The 27,486-nt window shown below is 41.9% G+C and overlaps 1 protein-coding gene across 1 annotated transcript in view; it reads left to right on the forward strand.

The window, feature by feature from the left end:
* Positions 1-26,247, forward strand: part of znf407 (zinc finger protein 407) — a 427,383-nt gene extending 401,136 nt beyond the window's left edge. The window contains exon 9 of the mRNA XM_041189572.1: positions 23,676-26,247. Coding sequence (XP_041045506.1) covers positions 23,676-25,063 — 1,388 coding nt within the window. The 3' untranslated portion in view covers positions 25,064-26,247. The remainder of the gene's footprint in view (positions 1-23,675) is intronic.
* The last annotated feature ends 1,239 nt before the right edge of the window (positions 26,248-27,486 follow it).

A 27,486-nucleotide genomic window follows, 5' to 3' on the forward strand; every position in this document is an offset into this window, starting at 1 on the left:
AAGATCAACGGGTTCTGTCTGATGTCCTGGACAACAGTAATCCCTTGGCCAACATCTCAAATGGGAGCTTGCCATGCACAAATTGCCTGTCACAGTTCCTACATTACAATAGTGATTGTACCTCAAAACTACTTCATTAGCTGTAAAGCATATTGGGGTGCCCAGAGATCACGAAAGTTCTTTCTTTATCTGTCAATTTTATCATTTGATCACATTTGACTTTATAGGGTGAGGCCACCTTATTTGGGCACAGGTGCCTGAGAACCAGTTGCACCTGAAGATATTAATGTACTCCTCCCTCAAGACAATGAAATCAAAATGTATACAGAGACTTCACAGAAATGTCTGTATATGAATATCTGAAAATTCGGCAAATCAAATCTCTAATGATCTGATTGTCAGTCACTTTGATAATCGCTCAATTCAATGCCACTCACCCAGCTCGGCCAGGCAGACTCTTGTGACTCAACCTGCAATCTTCTGATTACTAATCAGCGCAGCAGAAACAATCTCTCAGCATCTACCCTGTCCAGTCCCTTCAGAATCTTGTACATTTCAATGAGATCACCTCTTTAAAACCACAGTCTTGTTAAGCTTTGATGTGAAGATACTAAAATGCATTGTTCATGTAGTTATTGCAATATTTATAACCTCTTTGCCGAAAGCTGCAAAAAGGGAGTCATAAAATCCTTGTTTTAGGAACAGCTTGCATTTATATAGCACCTCTTAAGGTGGTAAAATGTCCCAATTGGCTTTTCACTGGAGCCACAAAAGGAGTTATTAGGAGAGGTGACCTGTTTAGAGAGGTAGGCTTCATGGAACACCTTAAAGAAGAAGAGAGGAGAGGTATAGAGAGAGAGTTGCAGAATTTAGACAACTGAAGGCACAGCCCCCATTGTGGAACAAAGCAACTCTCATGTATAAGCTGTAATAAAACTAATCATAGAATGATATAGCACCAAAGGAGGCCTTTTGGCCTATTGTGTCTGTGCTGGCTCTTTGCTAGAGCTATCCAATTAGTTCCACTCCCCTTGCTCTTGGACCACAACCTTATAATTATTTTCTCTTCAAGTTTTTATCCAATTCTCTTTTGACTGATACTATTGAATCTGCTACCACCATCCTTTAAGGCAGCGCTTTCCAGATCAGAACAACTCGCAGAATAAAAATTTAAGTTTCCTCATGTCGCGTCTGGCTCTTTTACCAATCACCTTAAACCTGTCACCTCAATTAACCAGCCCTCCTGTCACTGGAAACAGTTCTTCTTTATTTATTCTATCAGAACCATTCATGTTTTTGAACACCTCTATCAAATCTCCTCTTAACCTTTTCTGCTGTAAGGAGAAAACCCCAGCTTCTCCAGTCTCGCCATGTAACTGTTATCCCTTCATCCCTGGCACCAACCTAGTAAAAATTAGTAAAAAATCTAGTAAAATCCAAGGTCTTAACGTCCTTTCTAAATTGTGGCGCCCAGAATTGAACGCAATACTCCAGCTGTGGCCTAACCGCTGTCTAATAAAGGTTTAGCAAAACTTCCTTGCTTCCTTTTATACTCTATTCCTCAATTAATAAAGCCAAGGATTCCATATTTTTTAACAGCCTCCTCAATTTGTCTTGCCACCTCAAAGATTTATGCGCAAACATCCACAGATCTCTCACTTCCCCTTTAAAATTGTATCCTTAGCTTGTATTGCCTCTCTTCATTCTACACACCAAAGTGTATCAATTATCACTTATCTGCAATAAATTTCATCTGCCATATTTCTATTCATTTCATCAGCCTGTGTTCTCCTGCTGTTTGTTACTATCGTTCTCACTTTTTACAACCTTTCTGACTTTTGCGTCATCTGCAAACTAAAAAATTATGGCCTGCATTCTCAAATTGGGGTCATTAATATATATAGAAAAGAGTTGGTAATACTTAAAAATATTTGACACATTCTGTGCTTTCTCCTCTGTTTTGCAGTGAGAAGAAATGAGTTTCTAAACTGCTGTCCTGATTTCTGTGCTAGATCCTTTTAATTCTAGCTGTGCTGTAACTTCTCAATTGGAATCGGTGACAGTGTGACCATTTGGTTCAGATGTCACCCTGGGGCTCTCCTCATGATTCAGAAAGCTTATTCATTGAGCAGATCAGGCATATGATCGCAAGGATATCCAGTTTGAACATGGGTCGCACTCGCCGATTTCAACAGGGAAGTGGTAGATATGCCAAAATAGGCCGCGGTGCCCCTTGGTTAGGGAGGAGGAAATGGCCAGGGTTCCTGTTCCTGATCTTCATCCAATGACTCGCCAGTGAGAAAGGTGCGAATGGGCATTGGCTGATTGGGTTTGGCTGTAATAGTGGAATAGTTTGCCAGCACCATTGTCAAGACTAATGCAAGAATAAGAGACTAGAGACAAACCACACCCATTCCCAACAAGCAGTTAAAGGAGGAGGACTGGGGAGAAAAATTGAAAGAGAAAACCAGGCCACAGCATGGAAGGTTGTTCCTTTTGTGAATTTATCAGTAAAATATGTTTATAGATGTGTAGGTCAGTTGCCGTGAAGAGGAAGAGTGAGGCTTGTTCTAAATGTGAAAAACCAGAAGAGACTGAAAGTTAATATTGAGCCATTCACCATCTGAAGAAAAAGAAACGATTGCCGTTCCACTCATGACCTTCCATCAAGGCACTCTGATGAAGTGTCTCACCCGAGATGTTGACCTAACTTTGTCTTTCAGATGCTGACCATCCTACTGTGCTTGTCTGGCATTTTCTGTTTTTATTTTGAATTTTTTTTTAGCTTTTGTGTTTTTCTTTTTAGTTCCAGTGCTGTTATGAATGTCATTTGTAGTCAGCTTAGGGGGAGTCTGTAAACCTGCTCGAGAAAGGCAGATGTTTGTATTTTTATGTACTGGAGTATAGAAACATTCAGGTAAGAAGTCGCATTGATGTTCTTTGTAAGAATTGGAACTCTGCATTTGCTGTGGATACCATAATAGATGCCCATTGTTTCTTTCAGTTTCACAGCTCAAAGGGCAACATGGGTCTAAAGTGACAATAAGTCATTCCAATGTGATAATATGTGCAGTATTGAGCATAGAAAGTTATTAAATATGTGTAAAGGAGACTGCGTTGATACCCGTGAATCATCCGTATCTCCACTGTGAGCGCACAATAAATACATTCAACTAAATTCCTGCACATGATGCTGAGTGTTCAATATATTTAGTTGGAACAGGCCAATTCAGCCCATCGAGCTTGTCCCACTGTTCAATTCGATCATTGCTGATCAGTATCCTAACTCCATGTACCTGCCTTGACTCCATAACCCTTAATACCCTTGCCTAATCAAAGTCTATTGGTTTGTAAATTTTCAATTCACCGTCACCCACACCCCACACCCCACACCCCAACCCACACTCTCCCCCCCACCCCACCCCTGCCCCCCCCCCCGCCCCTGGTCTGGTCTGAACAGTTTTTTGTGGGAGGGAGTTCCAGATTTCTACCATCCTTTTGTGTGAAGTGCTTCCTGAAGTCACTTCTGAACGACCAAGTTTTAATTTTAAGGGCCAGAATTTTACATTGACCGTGCAGGCACGCACCCGACCTGGAGTTGCTTGAAATCACGTGAGACGATGTCGCTTGTGTCCCGACACCATCACACTCGCAAGCAGCATTACAGTCGGCGGGCGTGCGTGGGAGTCAGAGGCACACCTGCCGACAATTAAGCCCGTTAAGGAGCCAATTGTCAGCGATTTCACATGGCCCGTCCACCAACCATAAGATTGGTTAAACGGCCCTCCCGTTTTCGCTACAAACTTCATCCAGGGCGGGATAAAATGTCCAGGAGTAAATAAAACGAAAGAAGACGGGAGGGATGGCGTGTTTTGTCGTCTCCTGCCAGGTGCTTGAATTTGCAGTATCGACACAGTTTGCAGCAGTTTATTGATCTCATTTATTTTTACAATACTGCAGCTCCCTGAGGCGGCTCTGCAGCAGCTGTCAGTCTTCAGGGATCACTGCACCCGCCCTCTTCCCGAACCCTCCAGCAGCGCTGAGCCTTTCTCAGCGTCCATTTCACACTGGCTGCTAGCTAATTGGCCAGCCGGTGTGAAATTGTGGTTGTGGGCGGATCACGTCCGCTTCCAGGCCCATGCGCCTGACAGACGCAAGATTCAGGCCCAGGTCATACCTCCTGGTATTGGATTCCCTCCGCCTTGAGAAATCGACCCTCACTCTCTACCCATCTCTCTACCTGTCCTATTGGCTCCTTTAATCATCTTAAACACCTCAATTAGATCACCCTATAATCTACACCCAAGGGAAATCAAGCCTGTCTTCATAAGTTAACCCTTCTTGTGTTCCATTTTCATGATATTCTGTTTGAAAAAAAAATGTAAACTTGCTATTCAGTTGGTGAGACTTTGACTGTGGTGCTGGTCTCTTTTCTTGCACCAAGTGAATTGCTGTGAAGTTGGGCAGTGTTTAGGCGTGAGTTGCTATGGTTACAGATAGCGCTCGCTGGTGCTGAGTGCCACATGCAGCTGTTCTTTAGATTATTTTACAGCTTTCGGTACCTTGTGGAAAAATAGTTCTGGGCAGATTTTTACCTCAGGATAGCTGAATAAATTTTGTAGCCCACATAGAGTACATAACCATCATGTGGCGTTGGTATAAATGATAAATAATGTGTATTTGTGAAAATCTTATCAATGTTTTAGGGGACAGTAAGAAGGGACTTAAAATATTTCAAGAGAAAGAAGCGCTGGGGAGTAAATAGTTGAATTTATAAATAATGAATAGTGAACCTATTAAGAACGATGTAGAATTGTACTGCACCTCTCAGAACACTTCATCTACAGTGAAATATTTTGAGATGCACTAACTTGTTAGGCAGGAAAACTAAGCAATGATTTGTGCACAGCAAGATCCCACTGGGTAGCCCTCAAATGAGCGACCAGTTTGTTGACAAAGGGACAGAATTTGTCAAGAGCAAAAATGAAAAACTCCTTTCAATTTGCATGAAGGAAATATATTTTGCACTAATTACATTTCACAGCAAATGTGTGTGACGAAAATTAATTTTCAAACATTGCTGTCAGTGTAACTGAAAAATTTGAATAATGAATTAGCAAACAGTGTGTCTTCTTTACATTTTCTTCCCATCAGCTCATTCTACAGCTTAAAAAAAGTATCACTTGTTTTACTGTTTGAGAAATCTTGTGTCCCAATGACCTGATATTGGAGCTGTGGCGGGGAAGGGCGCAGTGTGGTTGTGGTTGGTACATTTGTGGGAACACCAAGCCTCCTGCTCTTCCCACATCGGGAATCCTGCGTTTGACTGCCCTGTAGTCAATGAGCTGTTGATTTCAGTTGCACTATTGCGGAGTCAGTGGTCCACGTTACTGGCCCTTTGCTGTCTTGGTCATGAATGACTGAGGGATGCTGAAGAGAAGCATTTGATATCTCAGCCAAAAGAAAATCTCATCAGGAGGTGGTTTTCTGATGAAAGCAATTGCTCCAAAAAGAATAATGGCAGGAAAGATGATGGTGCAATGTAGCAAAGTCTCATTAGTATTGATTTAATTTTACTGATGATGGGAAGAAAAGTCCTCTCTAAAGTAAAAAAAAATGAATGAAATATCTGCTAGTTAGCTGGTACAAACCCTGATTGCTTTTGATCCTGAGCAACATTCTGCTTTATTAAATGAGAGCATCTTAATGGGTGCATTTTATAGTGATAGTTTCCATTTCTGCCTTCTGAGTTCACATATGGTGTGAGAAAACAAGTCAATGTCTTCATCCTCCTCTTCTTCCTCCTTCTGTTACCCTTCCACCTCCTCTTTCTCCTACCCATTCCTCTTCCTTTTGTTTGATAATACTCCTGTGAAGGGCCTTGGAAGGTTTTACTGGGTTAAAGGCACTATTAAAATGCATGTTGTTGTTGTCTCTCCCCCTTCCTCACCTCTTCCTCCCTCCATCTCACCTTCCCTCTCTTCCTCCCTTCCTCCTTCACAAAAAGGAATATCCACACACAATATGCGATGTGAATGCCAGTCTCTCTTTCTCTCGCTTTCTTATTAATATGTTGCCATGTGTTAATAAATACTATCCACACACAAATACTCTGACTAATAGCATTCATTACTATGTGGTTATCAGACTACTGTGTACAATTTAGGACGATGTTTCTTGAGCAACTGTGAATTGGGTGCGATGGAAGGACCTCAAAAAAGTAATTTTGGAAATTTAAATCATGTAAAGACAGATAGCAAAACATACATTTTTGAGAGGAAAAATTTGTAGATACAGTCTAGCAAGCTCCCTTTAAATGTATATGAGCATCTGCCATTATTTGGTTAACAGCAGCTGGTAGTACTGTATTCGAACAGCATAGCTGATAATTAAAATCTTACAGTTAATGTTTACCCGATGTTTGTGTGCTGCTCATTTACTGCACCGCTTCTAAATAGTGCCAGAATTCAAAATACTTTATTCCAACTGAATAAAAGCTAATGGCCACTAATTGTAAATTATTGAATATTTAATACAGTCACAAGGAGCAGCATCTAATGCCGGCAATGGGTATCTTGCCCACCAGCTGCAGAGCGAGAACCCCACGTTGTCTTGTTTGAGGAAGGCCACCGAATTAAGTGATTCTCGGGTACTTCAGTGGCCAGCGGTGGGCCTTCCCCTAAGTTCAAGGACCCCAGGGGCAGAAATCCAGTTTTCTGAGAGCTGGGGGCCAATCAACTCGGCAGCACTACCGAGGGAACAGCGTTAACTGCTGACAATGCACCTACTGGAGGCCTAGTGACCAGAGCAAATCTCCCCCATTGCCACCCCTCATATAGGGGGAGGTGGTGGCATAGTGGTATTGCCATTGGGTAGTATTCCAGAGACCCAGGGTAATGCTCTGGGGACCTGGGTTCAAATCCCACCACTGCAGATGGTGAACTTTGAATTCAATAAAAATCTGGATATGAATTAGTAAAAACTAATGTCCTTTAGGGAAGGAAGTATACTGTCCTCACCTAGTCTGCATGCAATTGACTCTTGAAAATGCCCTCTGTACATGGGCAATTAGGCCGAGTCAGCAATGCCTCCATCCCATGAACAATTAATAAAAAAAAGGGGGAGAAAAGCAAGGTAGGAAAAGGTCCAGAGTACAGCAGTGATGAGGTGAAAGGTCAAGAACAGACTGCAAAATTAACTGTACATTCCATACAAAGAAATGAATTGATATATCACAATCCTGAAATCATTTTTGATTTCACAAGACCTTGGGAAGGAGATTTACTAGAATGGTACCAGGGTTGAAGGACTTAAGTTTGGGAGAACTAGACAAACTGGGATAAAAATTCTGGAAATACGAAGCAGGTTTGACAGCATCTGTGGAGAGAGAAACAGGGTTAACATTTCAGGTTGATGACCTTTATTCAGAATTGAAGGAAGATGGAAATAGAAGAGATTTTGTGCAAGTGAAAGAGTGGAGTGGTTGGAGGAAGAACAAAAGTGAAGGTCTGCGAAAGCGTAGAGGGTACAAAAGATTATCTAACAGAAGATTTCATGGTACAAAAGGCGAAGGAAGTGGTCGTGATTGTAGTAAAGAAACAAAAGAGTTGTCCAGAATGGTTGTAAATGGCAGAATAATGAACAGCTGTGTCCAAAAGTAAAAACATGAAAAACAAGATTAAGAGCGGCAAAATGCAAAAAAAAAGCAAACACAAAATGGTTGGAGGCGCTGTGAGGTGCTACCAAGTTTATTATCTGAAATTGTTGAACTCTATATTGAGTCCAAAAGAATGTAAAGTACCTACTTGAAAGATGAAGTGCTATTCGCCCAGCTTGCATTGAGATTCATTGAAACACTGCAGCAAGCAAGAGGACAGAGATGTCAGCGTGAGAGCAAGGTGGAGAATTAAAATGGCAGGCCACCGGAAGCTTGGGGTCATGCCTGCAGACTGAATGGAGGTATTCTGCAAAGTAGAGTTACAAACTGAGGTTCGGATAGAGTAAATAAGAAGAAAATGTTTCCATTAACGGGAGGGTTGGTAACCAGAGGACACAGATTTTAGGTAACTACTAAAAGAAACAGTGGCGATGAGGAGAAATTTCTTTGGGCAGAACTTTGCCGGCGGCGAGCAGGGGGGCGGGGCCTGCTCGCTGACACGTAAAAATGACATGGGATAACGGGCGGAACCCCTGACATCACTGCGCCCCATTTAAATTTTCAGGAAATCGGGGGCTCAGCAAAATCAGCTGCGGGCCCGCTGACCTGTCGATGGTCAATTGAGGCCACTGACAGGATCATTGAAAGAATGAAAGGACCTGCCCGTCCAACCTTAAGGTTGTCGGACAGGCCAGGAGCCCCGGCGGCAACTAGAGAAAACATGAAACTTCATCCATCGGCGGGATGAGGTTTCGTGTCGGGATTTAAACAGTTTAATAAAGTTTTAGTGTAATTTATGACCATGTCCCATCTCATGTGACATTAAGAGGGACATGTTAAGGATTTTTTTTTCTCTATTTTTAATGTTTTTAAAAGTGTCAGCGATCTCCCTGAGGCTGCACTTAGCCTCAAGGAGATGTGCGCTTTTTCGTGCGCATGCACGAAAGAGCACGCTCTTGCTTTTGGGGAATCCACCCACCCACACGGACGTCACGCTGGGTGGGCCTTAATTGGCCCACCCATGTAAAATGGCGGCATGGCCCGCTTCTCCGGCGGGGATCGGCTCCCTACCTGCCGGAGATTGGATTGGGCCTGCCCGCCCGACAGGCAGAAAATTCTGCCCTTTACCTCAAAGTATGACCTGGAACGTGCTGCCTGAAAGAGAGGTGGAAACGGATTCAGTAGTAACTTTCAAAAGGAAATTGGATAAGTGCATGATTTGCAGGGCAACCGGAAAGAGTAGAGGAGTGGGACTAAATGGATAGCTCATTCAAAGAGCCAGCACAGGCACGATGGGCTGACTAGCCTTCTTTTTTGCAGAACGATTCTATGAAATCACGTGCTGTACAGCCGAATGTATACGCTACGTTGTAAGATTAACCATTTTGATCCCTCAATCCTGGAACAGGTGAAACCTTAACACCAAAGAGGACCTGTGATGAATGTTAAACCTTTTGTGATAATTGTTTCCCAAAGACAACCTCTTGGGGGAGAATTTTCTCCCCATCGGGTGGGCCAGTCGGGAGCGGGTGGGGAGCCGATCGCCCGCGCGCCGCCATTTTACATGGGCGGGCCAATTCAGGCCCGCCCAGCGTGACGCACGCCCGGTAGCGCTCAGTGCTACCTCTGGGGGGTCGGAGGGGAATTCGGGGCCTGCGCTCTTTCGTTCGTGCGCGCAAAGGAGCGCAGAAATCTCCTTGAGGCAGATTTGTTTAAGCTTTAAACATCAAAGTAAAGAAATTAAAAACTTTTAAAACATGTCTCAGCTCATGTGACACTGTCACATAAAATGGCTGTGTGGCCCCGATGGGGTTCACGCCTACCCGTGCCTGCCCCCGCACAACCCTCCTGATGGGTGGAAAATTCTGCCCATGGAATCAAGGCAGCTTGAGACACTGACCAGCCCATGATCTGACTGAATTGTGGAGCAGGTTCGAAGGGCTCAATAGGTCTCCTCCTGTTCCTATTTTGGTAAAAAGTGAATCTTGGCCTCCTGGGCCTACTAACTATAGGGGCTGGATTTCTATTTGGTGTGTGGGGGCAGGCCCCGTGAGTTGATGCGTAAAATGATGCACGGTGACGTCGGGCTTGCGTCCCGACATCACCGCGCATCCTTCCGATCTTCCGTTCGGCGGCTGCGCACCGGAGTTGGCTGCGCACCCGCCGAATTGTCAAAGGCCTGTTAAGGCCATTAATTAATTTACCAAATTGACAAGGCTGTCTCTCTCCCTCTGTCTCTCTTTCTCCCTCTTCTCTCTCTCTATTCCCCACCCTATCGCATCAATTATCTTAAGCACTTTAAATATATCTTCCTTTAATCTTCCACGTATATAAAAAGATATATTATAGCCAAGGCATAGAATATAAGAGTAGGTAGGTTATGCCAGAACGGTGTAAAACACTAGTTAGGCTGCAGCTAGAGTACTGAGTACAGTTATGGTTACTATATTAGAAGAAGGATGTGATTGATATAGAGTGGGGACAGAGGCAACTTACAAGGATGTTACTAGTAATGCAAAATTTTAGCTGCAAGGAAAGATTGGATAGGCTGAGAATTTTCCTTTGGAACAAAGGAGGCTGAGGGGAGTTTTAAATGAGGTGTACAAAATGATGAGTGGCCTTGACAGAGTGGTTAGGAAGGACCTATTTCCATTAACAGAGAGGTCAGTAACCAAGGGCATAGATTCAAAGTAATTGGCAGAAGGCTTTAAGAGGGATTTGAGGAGAAATATTTTCACCCAGAGGGTAGTGGAACTCACTGCCTGACATCGTGGTAGAGGCTGAAACCCTCATTGCATTTAAAAAGTACTTAAGTATGCACTTGAAGTGCTGTAACCTACATGGCTATGAACCACTTTCTGGAAAGTGGGAACAGGCTGGATATCTCACTTTTGGCTGGCACAGATTAAATGCAGCAAGGCCTCTTGCTTCATAAATTTTCTACATTCTTATATAATCCTGAATATTTGAAATATATTCTGGCTTCCAATTTGAGCAAAATGGAATAAGTTCTCCCTGTGTCCATAAAGTATTAAAATAAAATCTATATTTGCATTATACTGTGTGTTGGTTAATTAACATGCTATTAACTTGAAAGGAACATTTATTTAATCGCAATACTTCCATGTAATCGGCAATGTTTGTTTAAAGAAAATGTTCTGCTCATAATTGGATGTTCCTGTTGATGTACTTCTGCTAGACACAGATAATTCACTATTCCTTCAAATTAAACCTATGTTATGATGCTTTATGAACCTAGGTGGCAGAAAAAAAATAAAAATTGAAAGAGCGCTAATAAAGCTCCACTGTCTGAGACTGAGGTCAGGTTGCAGGATCAAGCACACTAAGGTCCTTTTATCATCTGCAGGAAGCCTCAAACAAGAGCAAATAAAGTAATATTACCACAATAGAGTGCTATGCTATTGGCGGTGCCACCTTTTGGATGAGACGTGAACCGAGACCCCATCTGCCCCCTCGAGTGGGTGTAAAAGATCCCATGGCACTATTTCGAAGAGGAGCAGCAGAGTTCTCCCCAGTGTCCTGGCCAATATTTAATCCTCAACCAACATCACTAAAACAGATCACTATCTGGTCATTATCACATTGCTGTACGTGGCAGCTTGCTGTGCGGAAATTATTGGTTTTGTTTCCTACTTTACAACAGAGTCTTGGCTTCAGATGTTCTTCATTGGCTGTTAAGCACTTTAGATGCAAGTCTTTCTTATCTTTCTTCACCTTGTATTTTTTTCAGGTGCAGTAAGGGTGATTATCTCAATAAGTTCATTTAAAATTGAAACCATTGTTTGGGACAGGGTGCAATTTTCTGCTCCTCACCAAATACATAATCCATTAAAATTACACAAGGTTTTCCATGTTCCTTTTGGACCTTGATTTTCACTTTGTCCTCTTTAGTTTTAATTATTCCTAAAGAAGTACAGAAATGGATTGGGAGTGCTCTAAACACTGTTGTTCAGAACACTAATGATTCAGTTAATGGCATTGCTCAGGGAAGAGGGTACATGTTTATAGTACCTCGTATTGCATTAATGACCTTCAGGCAAACATTTCCAACTGCACTAACTTTTGAGATTGTTTTATCTTTGTCAGTAAATAGTTAAACATTGTTGCTACAGATGGACATTGCAGCCCTACTAATTAATAACCATCTAATGTAGCGGTGACATTCCAATTGAAGTGGACTAAAGAATTAGAATTGAACAATTAAAAAAAAGGAAAATTTTGCATAGTGATCCCATAAGTTTTCTGATTCACAGTTATACTAGCAAATCTGAACCATGCCACTTTGGTTAATGTGTAAGTTAACTGGCTGTAATGAGTACCTCTTGCAGAATTTCAGGGTTCCAAGTTCTGTACCTCCATTGCCTCACAATCACTGATGGCAAGATAAGTGTTATTTATGAGTGATCATATTGTGAGGAGGCCGGTAAAAGTGACAGTGCTCCATACACTCACACTAGCAAGCTCAAGTTGAGGCAGACACATCAGTCTGCTTGCCAGATGTATATATAGTTTTGTTAGTTCTCAACCAAAATTGTATAGGTCTGTCAAAAATTGAGACATCGTAGGCTGTTTAAGGTTGGAAAGTTTGCCTATCCATAACTACCTTTCAGGTGTAGGTTAAGCTACAGGGGGAGATTGGCTTACCAATACTGACTTTAAGGCAGTATTCTTTATTATATGTTTCTATGTAAAATTTATGTCTATGGTAATGTCCTTACTTGTTGAAGCTTGCATCAGCAGGAAGAGGGAGACTATTTAGTCAAATTTTTAAAGCCTTTGCGTTTATTTTTGAATATTATTCATGTTGATCTTGCAAAAATACTATGTTTTCATTGATAGAGATATGACTGTTTGCAAACTGATAAGATCGAAAAATGTTTTGCTTTTGTTTTAATCACTTTGGTCATCATTTAAGGTCTTTTTTTTTAACCTGAAAAGCCTTTTGAAAAAAGTTACCAAAAATACCAACTATTGGGAGGTTCAAGATGAAAATTCAGCAATTCTAAACCAAATGCTTGGCAAGTTGCTGAGTCTATCTGGTAGAATGCATAATTTGCATCTATAAAAATACATGCATTGAATTTACGTATCAATAGAAAGAAAAATCAAAATTAAAATAGACTTAACTTTGAATTATCACATTTATCAGTAAAGTCAACTTTAAAACAAACTTTAACTTGAGATGATTTTTTTCAGCTATTGATTCTTGTGATAAGAAAATAGCTTCTAAGAGCACATTCACAATAACTTATCATCTGAGCTATATTAGAAACAATAATGGTCGCAACCATAAAACCTGTCCCTCAGATTTAAGGCATTATCTGTAACCACGAAACTTGAACAGGTTTCTTTCAAACACATTGATTTTTTCGTTAAAATAATCATTTAAAACCGTTAGGTGCAACTTAATGATTAGCTTCCAATCCCCACAATAAAAAACACAGTTCTTACTTTTCGACTTATTTTTATTGTAGGCTTTTTCATGCTAATGCAACCCAACTAGAAAAGACTGGGAGCCGCAAGTGAAATGCTAAAGAGCTACCTGTGGCTCCTGGTTGCTGACCCCTGTTCTAGTATGTCTTCAGATATATGCCCTGAGAATGGAAATATGGTCAAGGTAGTGTTGCTGGAGTCTTCTAAAAGAGCAACTTTCATAGTTCTCCTGGCTCCTGAAAATATTTGCATTTATTTTCTTTCCCAAACCAATGGATAGTCACTTGCCGTCTGTTGCTACCTTTCTTTGGGCAAATGACCAAGACCTAGAAGGTGCCATAAATTGTCTCTGTTTTCAAACATTCAGTCATTTCCGTAACTTTCAGCAGGCATTGGCCAGCTAAGTTAGCTGCAATTTCTAAGATTAGGAATGGCCAATTTCACACTGCTCCTACTGTATTAATAGTGAGCACGTGCCATGATATTCTCTTCTTTTTATTTTTGTTCAGTCATGTTCTGTATGATCTTTTTAAGTTTGCAGTGTGCTTGTTCATATCCTACACCCTGCAGAGGACACTTAGTTTTCTGAGGGTCAATGCCACATTACAGATTTTGCTGAGGTTGAGTGTTCTGTGAGCCGTACGAAAACCAGCTAAAGGAATCACGCTACAAGTTTTACATTGATACTCGGGACGCTTCTAAACACAATTTAAAAAAAATGATGCTGGATGAGATGAGTTGCGTCAGCACAAATTTTATCTGCTAAGGTGATACGTGAAATGTAGAACGTCGGGTTAGAATTAGAATCAGCCCCTTGACCTCCAGCACAGATGCAGGGTGACCTTTCATCTGCCAGCAGTCTTGTTTCTTCAGCAAACTCCATGAATTTTTATTACAAGTTTCTTGCGCCTAAGCTAAGCTTTCAACAAATTGCCTGACACAGATGAGATGAAGTTGTTGAAGTAGCCTCAATGTGTTTTACTGGACTGCCGGTGAATGACACAAACCTGGTGTCTTACAATGTCATACGCCAGCGACCACTGGAGTCTCAGAGTTGATAAATACATCATTTTCTGGAACATTGATTGTTCTACACACTCAGCTGGCTATTAAGTTCTGTGGTCAAACCATTTAGATCATATGGCCTCAAAATTATATGGGGCTTTAATAGAATAGATAAAGAGAAACTGTTTCCGCTGGCAGGAGGGTCAGTAACCAGAGGACACAGATTTAAAATAATTGGTATAAAAAGGCTGAGGAAAAATGAGGAGAATTTTTTCTCACACACAGCCAGACGATGTGATCTGGAATGCACTGCCTGAAAGGGCGGTGGAAGCAGATTCAATAGCAATTTGCAAAAGGGAATTGGACCTTCACTTAAAAGGGAAAATGTTGCATGGCTATGGGGAGCACAGGGGAGTGATCCCAGTTGGTTAGCTCTTTCCCGAGAGCTAGTCCAGGCATGATGGATTGAATGACCTCCTCCTATATGATTCAATGTAGTACACTGAAAGTACCATATTGAGGATGGTAGTGCAAATGATTTCTTATTACTGTCGCTATGGTGAAACTTCCTTCTGCAGGCTGCATTTGTCATTTAAAATTCAAAAAAAGACAAAAGTGCTTTAAATGTGTTATTTTGTTTCATAAATCCTTTGGGGTTGTGGTGGAAATAGAGAGGAAAGAACAGGGGTTTGGGGTAGGTTGAGGGGGGGAATGCCTCGCAAAAGTTGCAACTAATTTATTGCAAAATTAAGCAATAAAACTTGCTACCCAAACTGGAAATTAACCACTGTACCCACTATAACTTCTATCTTGTGACGTTAGCCCTCAAGAGTTTCCAAGTGGAATGGAATAAGGAATTTTGTTCCACATGAGTACCAGGTATTAACCTAACATGACCATGCTTTGCTGGTTGTTAGAATGTTGGGGTCTGTAGGGATGTACAGGAGAATTGTCAGCCACATACAATAGGGATTTTTGTGGTAATTTCGATTTACTGTGTTTGTAGATTGAATTCACTGCTATGTGTGTGCAATGGTTCCTCACTCCCAGGCACCCCTTTTCCCTTGGTGCAGGGGTTCAGAAATTAGTTTTGGAGGAAAATGTAGCAGTATTTATCCCCCTGAGCTAATGCAGAAAGAGTCTTGCCCATTCCTTTAATGTGGTTCTGTGTTGTAGAGCCAAACAGCACAGAAGGAGGCTATTCAGCCCATCATGGCAGCGTTGGCTCCTTGAAAGAGCTATCCAATTAGTCCCACTCTCCTGTTCTTTCCCTACAGGTCTGCATGTTTTCTTTTCAAGTATATATCCATTGGCAACGGTAAATATTCAGATCATAATTGACGACAAAACACTTGTAATATCCCATTGCTTAAACACCCATTGTCGAGTAACCCCTACCCTTGAGTGCGTTCTCGTCATAATGTGTCAAGCCCCTACACTGGCTCAGTTGAATTGCACTTCACCAAGAATAAATCTTGATCATGTTATTGTATAATTCCAGCTTATCACAGGCCAAAAATACTTTTTTCAATTGCAGTTGCACTACCGAGTTACATTAGTTGTAATGCCACTTGAACTTTTGCATAGCTTAACATTAATTCATTTAGGTTGAAATGAAAGAATCTTCAGTGGGTGAATCTTTGCAATCTGATTGAGGTCATTACATTTTATAGGAGCCATTTTTCAAAGCAGTACTGACAGCACTCCGAGTTATTAAATTGCAGAATCCAAAGATGGACCTGCAATCACATTTATGAACTGAGATAGAAAAGCTCGAGTCATGTGCAGTGCAAAGGTTAAGATCCCGGTGCAGTTAAGCTTCATCACCCCCTTAGTGACGGTAGTATTTACACGAACATCTTTGTTTAATGGTCAGGGAAGTGATTTAGACCACCTCTGGATTCAGAATAGATTAAGTCAGCAGGTTGGGTGCCGTAATTATCTAGCAGTGAAAGGGATTCACCAGATATTTCCGCACCCTAGGGACTTTTACATTAAATTGTGGTGTGTTGAATGGAGACGTACAGACTTTTAAAAGACACATAGTGAACATGTGTAATGGGTTATGAGAATTTTAACTGTAAGCTATTACTTCGAATAGTTATTCACAATATTTGAATGGCAAGATGTAAGGTCGCATAATACATCATGAAAGATTAACTTTCAGAGCGCAGATCAAGAACAAAAAAAAAAATTCCTTTTGTCATTTGCAACCTCCAAACAGCCACATTATTTGCCAATCAGCGACTCCTTAGATCCGGTCATCAACAATTCCCTTTATCTTTCAATTTTTTTTTCTTTCGTCTTTCATGGGATGTGGGCATCGCTGTTGACCATCCCTAATTGCCCTTGAACTGAGTGGCTTGCGAGGCTATTTCTGAGGGCCATTAAGAGTCAACCACATTGCTGTGGACCTAGAGTTGCATGGGGGCCAGACCAGGTAAGGATGGCAGATTTCTTTCCCTGAAGGGCATTAATGAACCAGATGGGTTTTTATCACAATTGATGATAATTTCATGGTCACCATTACTGAGACTAGCTTTCACTTCCAGATTTATTAATTGAATTCACTTTCCACCAGCAGACAATTGGCATCTGAAGTACAATGCAGAGAAGTGTGAGGTGATCCATTTTGGCAGGTAGAATATGGTAAGACAGTATAAAGTAAAGGGAGAGGTGCAGGAACAGAGGGAATTTGGTGTATATGTACATAGGTCAATGAAGATGCCAGGGCGCGTTGCGAGAGCAGTTAATAAGGCATATAGTATTTTAGGTTTTATTAATAGGGGCATTGAGTACAAGAGTAAGGAGGTCATGTAGAACTTGTATAAGACACTAGTTAGGCCTTGTCTGGAGTACTGCGTCCAGTTTTGGGTACCATACTTGAGAAAGGATGTGAAGGCATTGGAGGAAGTATAGAGGAAATTCACAAGAATGACTCCAGGGATAACAAACTGTAGCCATGAGGACAGATTGGAGAAATTGGGACTGTTTTCCTTGGAGAAAAGAAGGCTGAGAGGAGACTTGATGGAGGTATTCAAAATCCTGAGGGGTATGGACAGGGTAAATAGTGAGAAACTGTTCCCACTCAAGTGAACATCCAGACATAGAGGGCACAGATTCAAAACAATAGGCAAAAGGAGTAAATGTGATGTGAAGAAAACATTTTTCACCCAGAGGATGGTTGGAGTCTGGAACAAACTTCCTGAAAGGGTGATGGAGGCAGATTCAATCGAGGTATTCAAAAGGGAATTGGATTGCTACCTGAAAAGAAATAAAATGTAAGGTTACGGGGATAAGGCAGGAGAGTGGGACTAGGTGGAATGCTCTTTCAGAGAGCCAGTGCAGACTCAATGGGCTGAATGGCCTCTTTCTGTGATTTGAGCCCATGCGCCCAGAGCATTAGCCTGGGTCTCTGTATTACTAGTCCAGCAACATTACTACTACACCACCATATTCCCTATACAAACACAAACTAAAACAATAAAACTGAGTGAAACTTACAAGACACAGCCTCTTTCTCTCCCCCATTCCCCTGCCCTATGGCACCTCCCCAATCCCCCACCAGCGCAAAATCACAAAAATAAATGCCAGTTAAGATGAGAAAATTCCATTTTTCCTCCTTCCTCTGCCAATCCCTCCCTCTGCCAAAGGTGTTGACTCTTTGCCAGAACTCAGTTCAATGAGAATGGCCACTCTCCAGCCCAAGTGAGCATTCTTTGTGCGCGAGCTTTGACGTTAGACATTGACTCGATTTTGGCCAATGGGGTCACTGGATCCTATCTTCACATGATGTCCACATTCTTTAGTGATTCAGTGGGCAGCTCTCTCAGAGGTTTGTAGATTCAAGTATCGTTCCAGAGACTTGAGTGCAAAATCCAGGCTGACACTCCTGGTGCTTCCCAGTCAAGGAGTGTTACACTGTCAGAGGTACTGTCTTTCCACTGAGATGTTAAACTACCGTCCTGTCTGTCCTCTCGGATGCAAAGTCCCAAGGCATTATTTTCTGGAGAAATGGGGAGTGTTCCCTGTAGTCCTGGTCAATATTTATCCCTCAACCAATATCACTGAAACAGATTTTCTGGCCATTATTACGTTGCTGCATGTGGGAGCTTACAGCGCACAAATTGGCTTGTCATGTTTCTTACTTTTCAACAGCAGCAGGAATCACTGGATAGTGATGAGAGTCAGCCTGGCTGAGCTTCCCCTCCCTCACCTAGGGGCACTTAACTTAATGGTAGTGCCATTAAACTGTTAACAAACCAAATCAGCATAAACGATGACATCTGGGACCACCTTGGCATGGCTCAATTGCTCACTCCCTTAACCAACTGAGACACTGCGGTAGTCTTACAAAACTTCTCTCCCAGACAGTTAGGATAGAATTTCTGCAGGCATTCTCTTGGCAGAAGATTGATAGGAACCCTGACTCCTCCCCCTCCCCTGCCCCGCAACCTCCACGAGGAAAAACGCTAGTGCTGAAGTCACTGCAGATGATCAATAGAACCAGTTGCCACCTCCCCCACCCCCCAGGAAAACTCTAAACCAAAGAGTCCACACACTAACAAAATAGCTCTTTTCAATTTCTGGTCTGACTCTCTACTGAAAAGCCCCCCAATGTAACCTGCCATGTTTTAGCTTAATACACACCGTGAGTACCAGTCAAGAAGTGCCTGAATTTTCAGGTTCTCACATTTGTTTCCCAATCTGTCCATGGCCTTGCCCTTCCCTCTCTTGTAACATCCTCCAGCTCTGTGGCCCTCTGAGATCTTTGTGTTCCTTCGATTTTGCCCTCTTGCACAACCCCAGTTTTTTTTTGCGGCTGTGCTTTCAGTTGCCAGGTCCCCAAGCTCTGGAATTCTTTCCCCAAACCTCTCCACCTCTCTACCCCTTCCTCCTCCTTCAAATCACTCCCTAAAACCTACCTTTTTGACCAAGCTTATGGTCACTTCTAATATCTCCTAATGTGGCTCAGCATCAAATTATAAAACAAAAACAGAATTACCTGGAAAAACTCAGCAGGTCTGGCAGCATCGGAGGAGAAGAAAAGAGTTGACGTTTCGAGTCCTCATGACCCTTCGACAGAACGGTCATCAAATTATGTTTGACCACCCTCCAGTCAGGTGTCTTGGAATGTTTTACTACATTCAAGGTGCTATATAAATGCAAGTTGTTCTTGGTTATTTGTTTTCTTTTTAAAGTGTACTGCTGCTCCAATGGCTTTTTGTAGATGATGCAAAATGGTGTGGAACTAAGCCATGTGTATCAGTAAGGTCTTTGTTTGATCTGTGGTCTGATCATTTGAACATGGTGCCACTGGATTGACTTTACCCATGGAACTGTCGCCCAGCTATCGTGATTTCTTCAGGAGAAGAGAAAGAAAATCAAGGGCCAACGGTGGTGGGAATCAACAATGTTGATGTCAAGAATTCCATCCCATGAACAATGGTTTTTTTTGTGTGACCTTTGGCCAGTTTTGCAAGGAAGAGCAATGGCTTAAGTCCCATTGATTCCTGAGAGGTTTTGAAATGATTGAAGAAGCAATGCAAGCTTTTAACTTTTTCAATTTGGCATTGAACAAAATGGTTATCCCCTTATTTGCCTTTCCTTTCCCATTTGAAAAGATGTATGTTTGCATTGGTGTGCTGGGAAGTAGGTTTACCAATCACTTGTGACCTCCCATTGATTTCCAACTGCGAGCCCTGGTATGATGTGAACACTGTGGGCAATGAGCTATGTACTTTACAGATAAACCATGTGTAGGTAATGATGCAATATGGCCCAATTAATTGAGAACAATTCTAACAGACACATACCAATGACCTTTCCTAGAACACCTCAAAGTTCTCAACACCCATCATTCCTAAAGTTGCGGTCACTTTATTCCAACTTTAAAGTTGTTGCTTCAGGAGGGTGAATTCCTTTTTATTTAATCTTCCAGAACCAATTAGCTTAGCCCAACTGCTTCCGACTTTAGTAATTCAGGGACATAAAATGTACAGCACAGAAATGGGCCATTCAGCCTTGCTGGTGTTTGTGCTCCATACTAGCCAACCCCACCCCTCTTCTTCTAACCCTATCAGCACTTCCCCTTTAATGCAGCAATGTTGGTGTAAACAGTGTAGATTGAAGCATAACATTACAAAGAGATGAAAGCAGATTAAGTTAATGGGCAAAACTTTGGCAAATGGTTTTCACTGTAAACAAATCACTTTGGACCTAAGAAAGATAGATTGAAGTACTTTCTAAATGGTGAAAAAACTAGCAACAGTGGAGGTTCAAAAGACTTTGAGGTCCATGTACATGGATTATTAAAATTTCATGAACAGGTAGAGAAAATAATCAAAAATGTTAATGAAATGCTGGCCTTTATATATAGCGGATTAGAATACAAGGACATATACGTCATGCTACAACTATACAAAGTCCTGGTCAGACCACACCTGGAGTACTGTGAGCAATTCTGGGTACCACACCTCAGGAAGGATATATTGGCTTTGGAGAGCACGCAGTGTAGGGTTACCAGTAAGATATCTGGATTCCTAAAGTCAAATTACAAGGAGAGATTACACAAACTAGAGTTATATTACCTGGAATTTAGAAGGTTAAGGGGCGATTTGATCAAAGTTTTTAAGATATTAAGGGAACCTGATAGGGTCAATAGAGGGAAACTATTTTTGTCAGTTGGAGACTCTAGCACCAAGGGACAAAAATTTAGAGCCAGACATTTCAAGACTGAAATTAGGAAACACTTCAACGCACAAAAGGGTGGTAGTTGTTTGGAACTCCCCTGCAAGTAGCAATCGATGTTGGATGAATTGGTAATTTTGATCTAAGATTGATTTTGTTAACCTAAAAGGTTATGGATTAAGGAACCAGAGCAACGATGACCTCATTGAATGGTGGAACAGGTTTGAGGGGCTAAATGTCTGACTCATGTTCCTATGTTCCTATTCACTTAACCACTTCCATGTGGTAGCGAGTTTCGCATTCTCAGCACTCTCTGGGTGAACAGGCTTCTCCTGAATTCCCTATTGGATTTAGCAGTTATCTTATATTTATGGCAACGTTTTGATCAACCCCAAAGGTGGAAACATTTTCTCTATGCCTACCCTATCAAACCCTTTCATAAACTTCAAGCCCTTTGTCAGGTTTACCCCCCACCCGCCTCTTCCCCCCCCCCCCCACCCCAACTTCAACCTTCTCTGGAGAAAACAGCCCCAACCTGAATCAATTTTTTCTGATTAGGTAACATTATCTGTCTGAAAGTAGGTTTGGAATTATTATGCCAATTGGAATAGAATTTTTTGTTAGTACCAAGTGCAGCTATTTGAGTTTGATTGTGAAATATTTTCTAAATTGAGGCCAAGAATTTTTTTTAAAAAGCTTCCCAAATAATCAGGGAAGAGCAATGAGAATGATCTCCAAACTAAGTGCATTGAATTATGGAGATGGGTTTTGTGTGTGTGTGTGTGTGTGTGTGTGTGTGTGTGTGTGTGTGTGTGTGTGTGTGTGGATCTCATGCCTTTAAGGTCATTAAGGGCATTGATATAAATGGTGCAAGTGGATATATTATTCGAGGTGGCTGTTGGACAAGGAAGCAACCATTTACATTGTGAAAGCCAGCTGTAAGGTTGGATGTGTTTCTCAAGAGGGTCATTGAATGTCTCCAGGGTGGCAGTGAGACTGACTCATTACAGTTCCTTGAAAAGACATTAGATGCATTTTTTGTAAAAATGATGAGACCACAGCAGAAGCCAGGTAAGGTTTTGGGTAACAACCAACCGGTTGGAGGATCCACAACAACAACTACTTGCATTTATATGGCAGCTTTAATATAGTAGAATGCTCTCAGGGCTGTGAGTCATTTAGGACAGGCCAGAGGGAGATTTTGATCAAGGTTTCCTGAATTGTTTAAGGGCCTCTGCTAAGAGGATTAGAAGTACTGCCCACCTACATTGTGTCCCAATCACTGTCTGTCTACATAGTGTCCTTCACTGTCGCTGGGTCAAAATCCTGGAAAACCCTCCCTAACAGCACTGTGGGTGTACCCACACTACATGGGGAGATGGTGGCATAGTGGTAATGTTGCTGGACTAGTAATCCAGAGGCCCAGGCTCATGCTCTGAGGGCATGGGTTTAAATTCCACAATGGCAGCCAATAGAGTTTGAATTCAGTTAATAAAATCTGGAATATAAAGCCGTTTCTCAATAATGGTGACCATGAGACTATCATCAATTGTCATAAAAACCCACCTGGTTCACTAATATTCTTTAGGGAAGGAAATCTGCCGTCCTTACCTGATCTGGTGCACATGTGACTCCAGACCCACAGCAATGTGGTTGACTCTTAACTGCCCTCTGAAATGGCCTCGCAAGACTCTGAATTCCAGTGTAATCAGGGTTGGGCAACAAACGTTGGCCTTCCAGCGATGCCAACATCCCATGAAAGAGTAAAAAAGAAAATTGTCTCCTTGCCCCCACCTCCCCCAGACTTAATCTTTGGGCTGCAGTAACAAGGCAAGCTATCTGACGTTTTCTTTTCCTGAAATGGATGAGCTGCTTGTATAAGGGTGACGAGCCATCAGCAAGTCGCTGAATTAATTGTAATGAGGCCGGAGGCACAGTTTGTGTCTGGCCTCCGGGCTTAAGCCTTCGGCTTCAGACCTCTCCTGTTTTAGTTTTCCCGGTTTGGGTAAACGTTCTGTCACATTGCCATCTCCACCCTATGACGCTCAAAGTTGAAGAACACCCTTTGGCAATTAGTTCTAAAATAGGGGAAACATTTACTTCAAAGCTCACTGTCATTTCATTCCAGAAATGCTACTGCAGGTAAAGGAAAAACTTGCATTTATTATAACTCCTTTCACGACCTCACGAGTCCCAAAGTACTTTGCAGCCAATTAAGCGTTTTCTGGAAGTGAGGTCACTGTTGTAATGTAGGGAACGCGACACCCTATTTGTGCACAGCAAGCTCCCGCAAGAAGCAATGTGTTAATGACCAGATAATCTGTGATGTTGATTGATATATTGGCCAGGACACCAGGGAGAACTCCCCTGTTCTTCTTCAAAATAGCACCATCGGATCATTTACGTCCACTTGAGAGGGCAGACAGGGCCTTGACTTGATGTTTCATCTGAAAGGCAACACCTCCGACAGTGCAGGGTTCCTTCAGTACTGCACTGGGATTGTCAGCCTAGATTATGTGCTCAAGTGGCTGGAGTGGGACTTGAACCCACAATCATCTAGCCAAGAGGTGAGAGTGTTACTGACTGAGCCACAGCTAAGTTAAAAGGTTATATATCCGTTCTTCTATGCCAACTGAGCTTTGTAATAATAAAGTAAAAACAGATCTTCAAATTCCACATTGTTGTGTATTTCTGGCAGATAGAAAGTCACTTCTGGGACAGCATTTTATGATATTTCATCAATATCTACATCAAAGAAACAATGTTAATCATAGTGATGATACTTACTCAGATCAGTATTAGATAAAGTATTTTTTCTTCTCAACTTTTTCCAAGCATAACTGATATTTCTATTTTATTTAAATTTCAGGGATTGTCTCTAAGGCATACGAATGTAGACTTAAGGGCCAAGGAGCACAGTTTGTCGAAACAGCTGTCCCATTCAATACACCTCAAAGCGCAGATTCTGCTGAAGTCACAGATGACGCACTCAACGGCAGCATTGAACAGCAGGAACCAACTGAGTCCATTGGGCAGGTGATTATAATTCAGGGCTATCAAGTTGGATGTGGTGAGGATATCTCCATTGATGCCTCTGTTGAAGCCACTGCAGCAGCAACTCTTCAGACCCTGGCAATGGCGGGTCAAATGGCCCAGGTGGCACAGGTGATGCACATCACAGAAGATGGGCAGCTTATAGCCACAACTCGGAGCACTGCTCACGTGGGTGGCATGGTACCAGGGCAAATTCTCACGAGGCAGCTGACATCAGGTGCCACCCAGGTCGTGGTGGTCGAAAATCCAACCGAGGATGGGGAGGTTACAGAAGCAGCTGTTGCCATGGAAACCCTGTCAGATTCCAGTCATGTCATCGAAGAGGTGGTGACGCAAGAGGAGTCGACAGTGCCTGCGTCAGCGACGCCCACGGCACTGGATGCACTTCTGTGCGCTGTCACGGAATTGGGTGCAGTAGAGGCAAGGCCAGCCGAACAGGAAGGGAGTGAGCCTAACCAAGAGGGGTCTTGTTCTGTGAGCACTGCCATCGAGGCGGTCATTTCAGCCCCAAAAGAGTCAACGCATGGAACAATGGAGATATTTCACAAAGAGGAAACTGACCACGAACTCAGGCAAACTGAAGCCACAGAGGCTGGAGAAATGGTGTCAAACATTGAGCAGCCAGTGCCTGTAACCACTGCAGAAGGGGAATCCCACGTCACTTTCAGTGACATGGTGCAAGAGGTACTGCAGTTTACCATGTGTGATATGAGAGCAACAGGCCATATTGTGAAAGATGGCATCACTCAGGTCATAATGGCTAAGGAAGGAACCACACACTTGGTTGAGGGGGCTTCCCAGATCATAATGCAAGAAGGCGAAGAACAAACCATAACTACACACGGACGTCCGATGCGTCTGGTAGATTCCTCTGGCGAAATATCACAGATAATTATCACAGAAGAAGTTCTCCAAGCCATGGTTCAAGAGACCACGGGTCATTTGCCCGAAGAAGCAACTCATGTTATTGTGACAGAGGTACCAAACAGCGTGATGAACGGTGACCACTCCAGGTCAGTGACTGAGGTTTATCCACATAGTGTGATGGAACTGATTAGTGAGAACATGTCATCGCCCAGTCATCCAGTGACGACAATTGCCTTGGCAGAGTGTTACACTGAGGACAGGTCAGAGGTAGTTACAACTGAGCTGTCAGCTAAAGAAGAGCAGGAAATGGAAGTTGGTGGAATCCAAGAAGCATGACTCACCTTTCGGAGGGTAGGAAGCTCTTTTGAAAGACACCATGGCTGATATTCCATCAGATGCACTATTCAAAGCATAACATACTCAGTATGGCACATGCATTCCATGTGTCTGCTAGTAAATCTGTGATTGGGAATCTGATTGGTTATGAAGCAATGAATGGGAGTGTAGAACCATGATCTAATCAAGTGAGAGACAACTGATCATATTGACTTCACTGGAACAAAGGAGTTTTAAGAATTCTGCTGCTCATAACTATGCTCTCTGAGTTAAATAGATGCATCCACTTATAAGATGATTTTGGAGGCATGGTGGAGTTGTATGTTGGTGTTTACCCCCATTTCCATTGCGCAGAATTGTCAGTAAAAAAGTGGGTAGGGGAACATTGACATCGGCTCAAAAACAGTCTTAGCAGAAGTCTTGAGAGGGGGTTGCCTCAGTCTCAGGGAGTGGTGCAGGATGTAGGGGACCACAAAGTGGGAGAAGAAGCATAGCTTGCAAATAGATTTGAGACTTGAATCATTTGACTGGGCGACTCAATACATTTCATTTCTAGTTGTTTCCTGACTTGAGCACTAAAGACTGAGGGTCCTGTATCTGAATTAGGCCCAGAGTACAAAGCTGGAAGTGTAGATTGTCGCTTATTTCTTTAATTACCTTCTTTAAACCTGGCAAAAGCAGGAAACAAAGTGAAACCCAGCCAGATAGCAAAAGACTTTGAACAGGATGGGAGGACAGCGAGAGGGGGGTAATTGTACTGCGTGCATTTTTCTTAATTTTGTTTTAGGCCCCGTTAACAGAGAAATAAAATGAATTCAGGCAAGTTGCACCTAATCATCCACCATGAAATGCTAGATGTTGTTAACTGTTTATTTTTGTTGTTCAAATGCTGATTTCCCCCAGACTTACAAATTCAGAAGAATGCATTGAACTGGCTACGCGTTTTCTTTTGCGTTGTGTTTTTTGGGTAATGGGAGGGAATATCAGAAGGTGATATAATTTGAGATTTAAAAAAGTGTTACTCAGCTCAGGTGGTCTGTTTAACTGTACAACAAACACAAGATAATATGATAATGTACAATTTTATGTTTGACAATCATTAACATGGCTTTAAAGAAAAAGTTTCTCTGTTTTTTCTTTTCGTTAACCGCTTGTCCCAATAAATTGTTCTGGTTTAAAGAAAAGTACAGCTGTATAATTCATGGATTTCTCTTGCATTTTCAAGCCTACAAATAATTAAACAAAACTGACTTAACTTTTTTTGAAAAAGAGCAATCGGTACTTGGCTGGTACCCAGTATTCTAAGTGATTCATATGTTTACCAATTATGAAAATAAGCCCTGTTTTAATGTACAATTAGTGAATAACAATTTAATTATATGATGTGTTTTACACATGGAGCAGCAGCCAATACACTACTAAATCTGTCAAATGCATATAAATATTATTTTATACATTCTTAACAACTTAATATGTTGAGATCTACTTGTTTTTGCATGTCCATTTAACATACTTGATTTTTCATTCTGTCGCAGAATTATTAATTACATCCACTGCAGAGTAAAAATCGGAATGATGTGGGAAAGTAATCACTCAGTAAAAGGGATAAGCTGACCGATATATTAAGCCAACAGCTACATCTTCCATGTGCCAGCATAGCTGCCTTGTTGGTCCCATACTCTCAAGACTGGGACTCTAGCGGTCTGCTATGTTCATTGAACTCCAGTGCTTACAATGGAGCAGGAAAACATGAAAGTGACCATGACTCTTGTGTGTCACGTATTCAGTGGTGTAGGATGCACCAGCTTAATTTTAGATTCCTGGACAACTGTGAAGGAAAACTAATTAGATCATGAGAATTTATTTTTAAGTAACAATTCAGGTTCTCGGCTATTGGAGTATCATGGCTGCTTCATTTGAAACCGTGACCACTTGATGATCACTGTGCCATGTAACTGCATTCAAATTGTTTCTTAATCTTGTGCTTTACTCAAGATTGGCAATAGTTTTACCTAAATATACTTTGCTGGAATTTTCATTCAATGAAGACTACAACTACATAGTAATTTCCTGGTTACCTTTATAAGATTTTATTTTTTGATCAAGAATGTAGATTAAGATGGGAATTGAGAAGTTTTCCCAATCCGAGGAATGTATACTTCCAACATTGAATATTTCTACAGCAACACTTGCACTTGTGTCTGGATGCATCAAATTTCATGACTTTGGAGAGGTGGGAGGGGGTCATTTGAAATAAATACTTACATATAAAATCTGAAAACTTTGTGACTACAACTTGCCACTGCCTGAAAGAGCAAAAACAGCCCTGGAGGAAGCAGAGAGGCTGGAATAGTGGGAAGAGTAGTTGGTTTTTCTCTGAGGTCTGCACACTCTATCTGACTGGAATGCAAAACAGGAGAGAT

The sequence above is a fragment of the Carcharodon carcharias genome, chromosome 6 (assembly GCF_017639515.1).
Source record: "Carcharodon carcharias isolate sCarCar2 chromosome 6, sCarCar2.pri, whole genome shotgun sequence".
NCBI lineage: Eukaryota > Metazoa > Chordata > Chondrichthyes > Lamniformes > Lamnidae > Carcharodon > Carcharodon carcharias.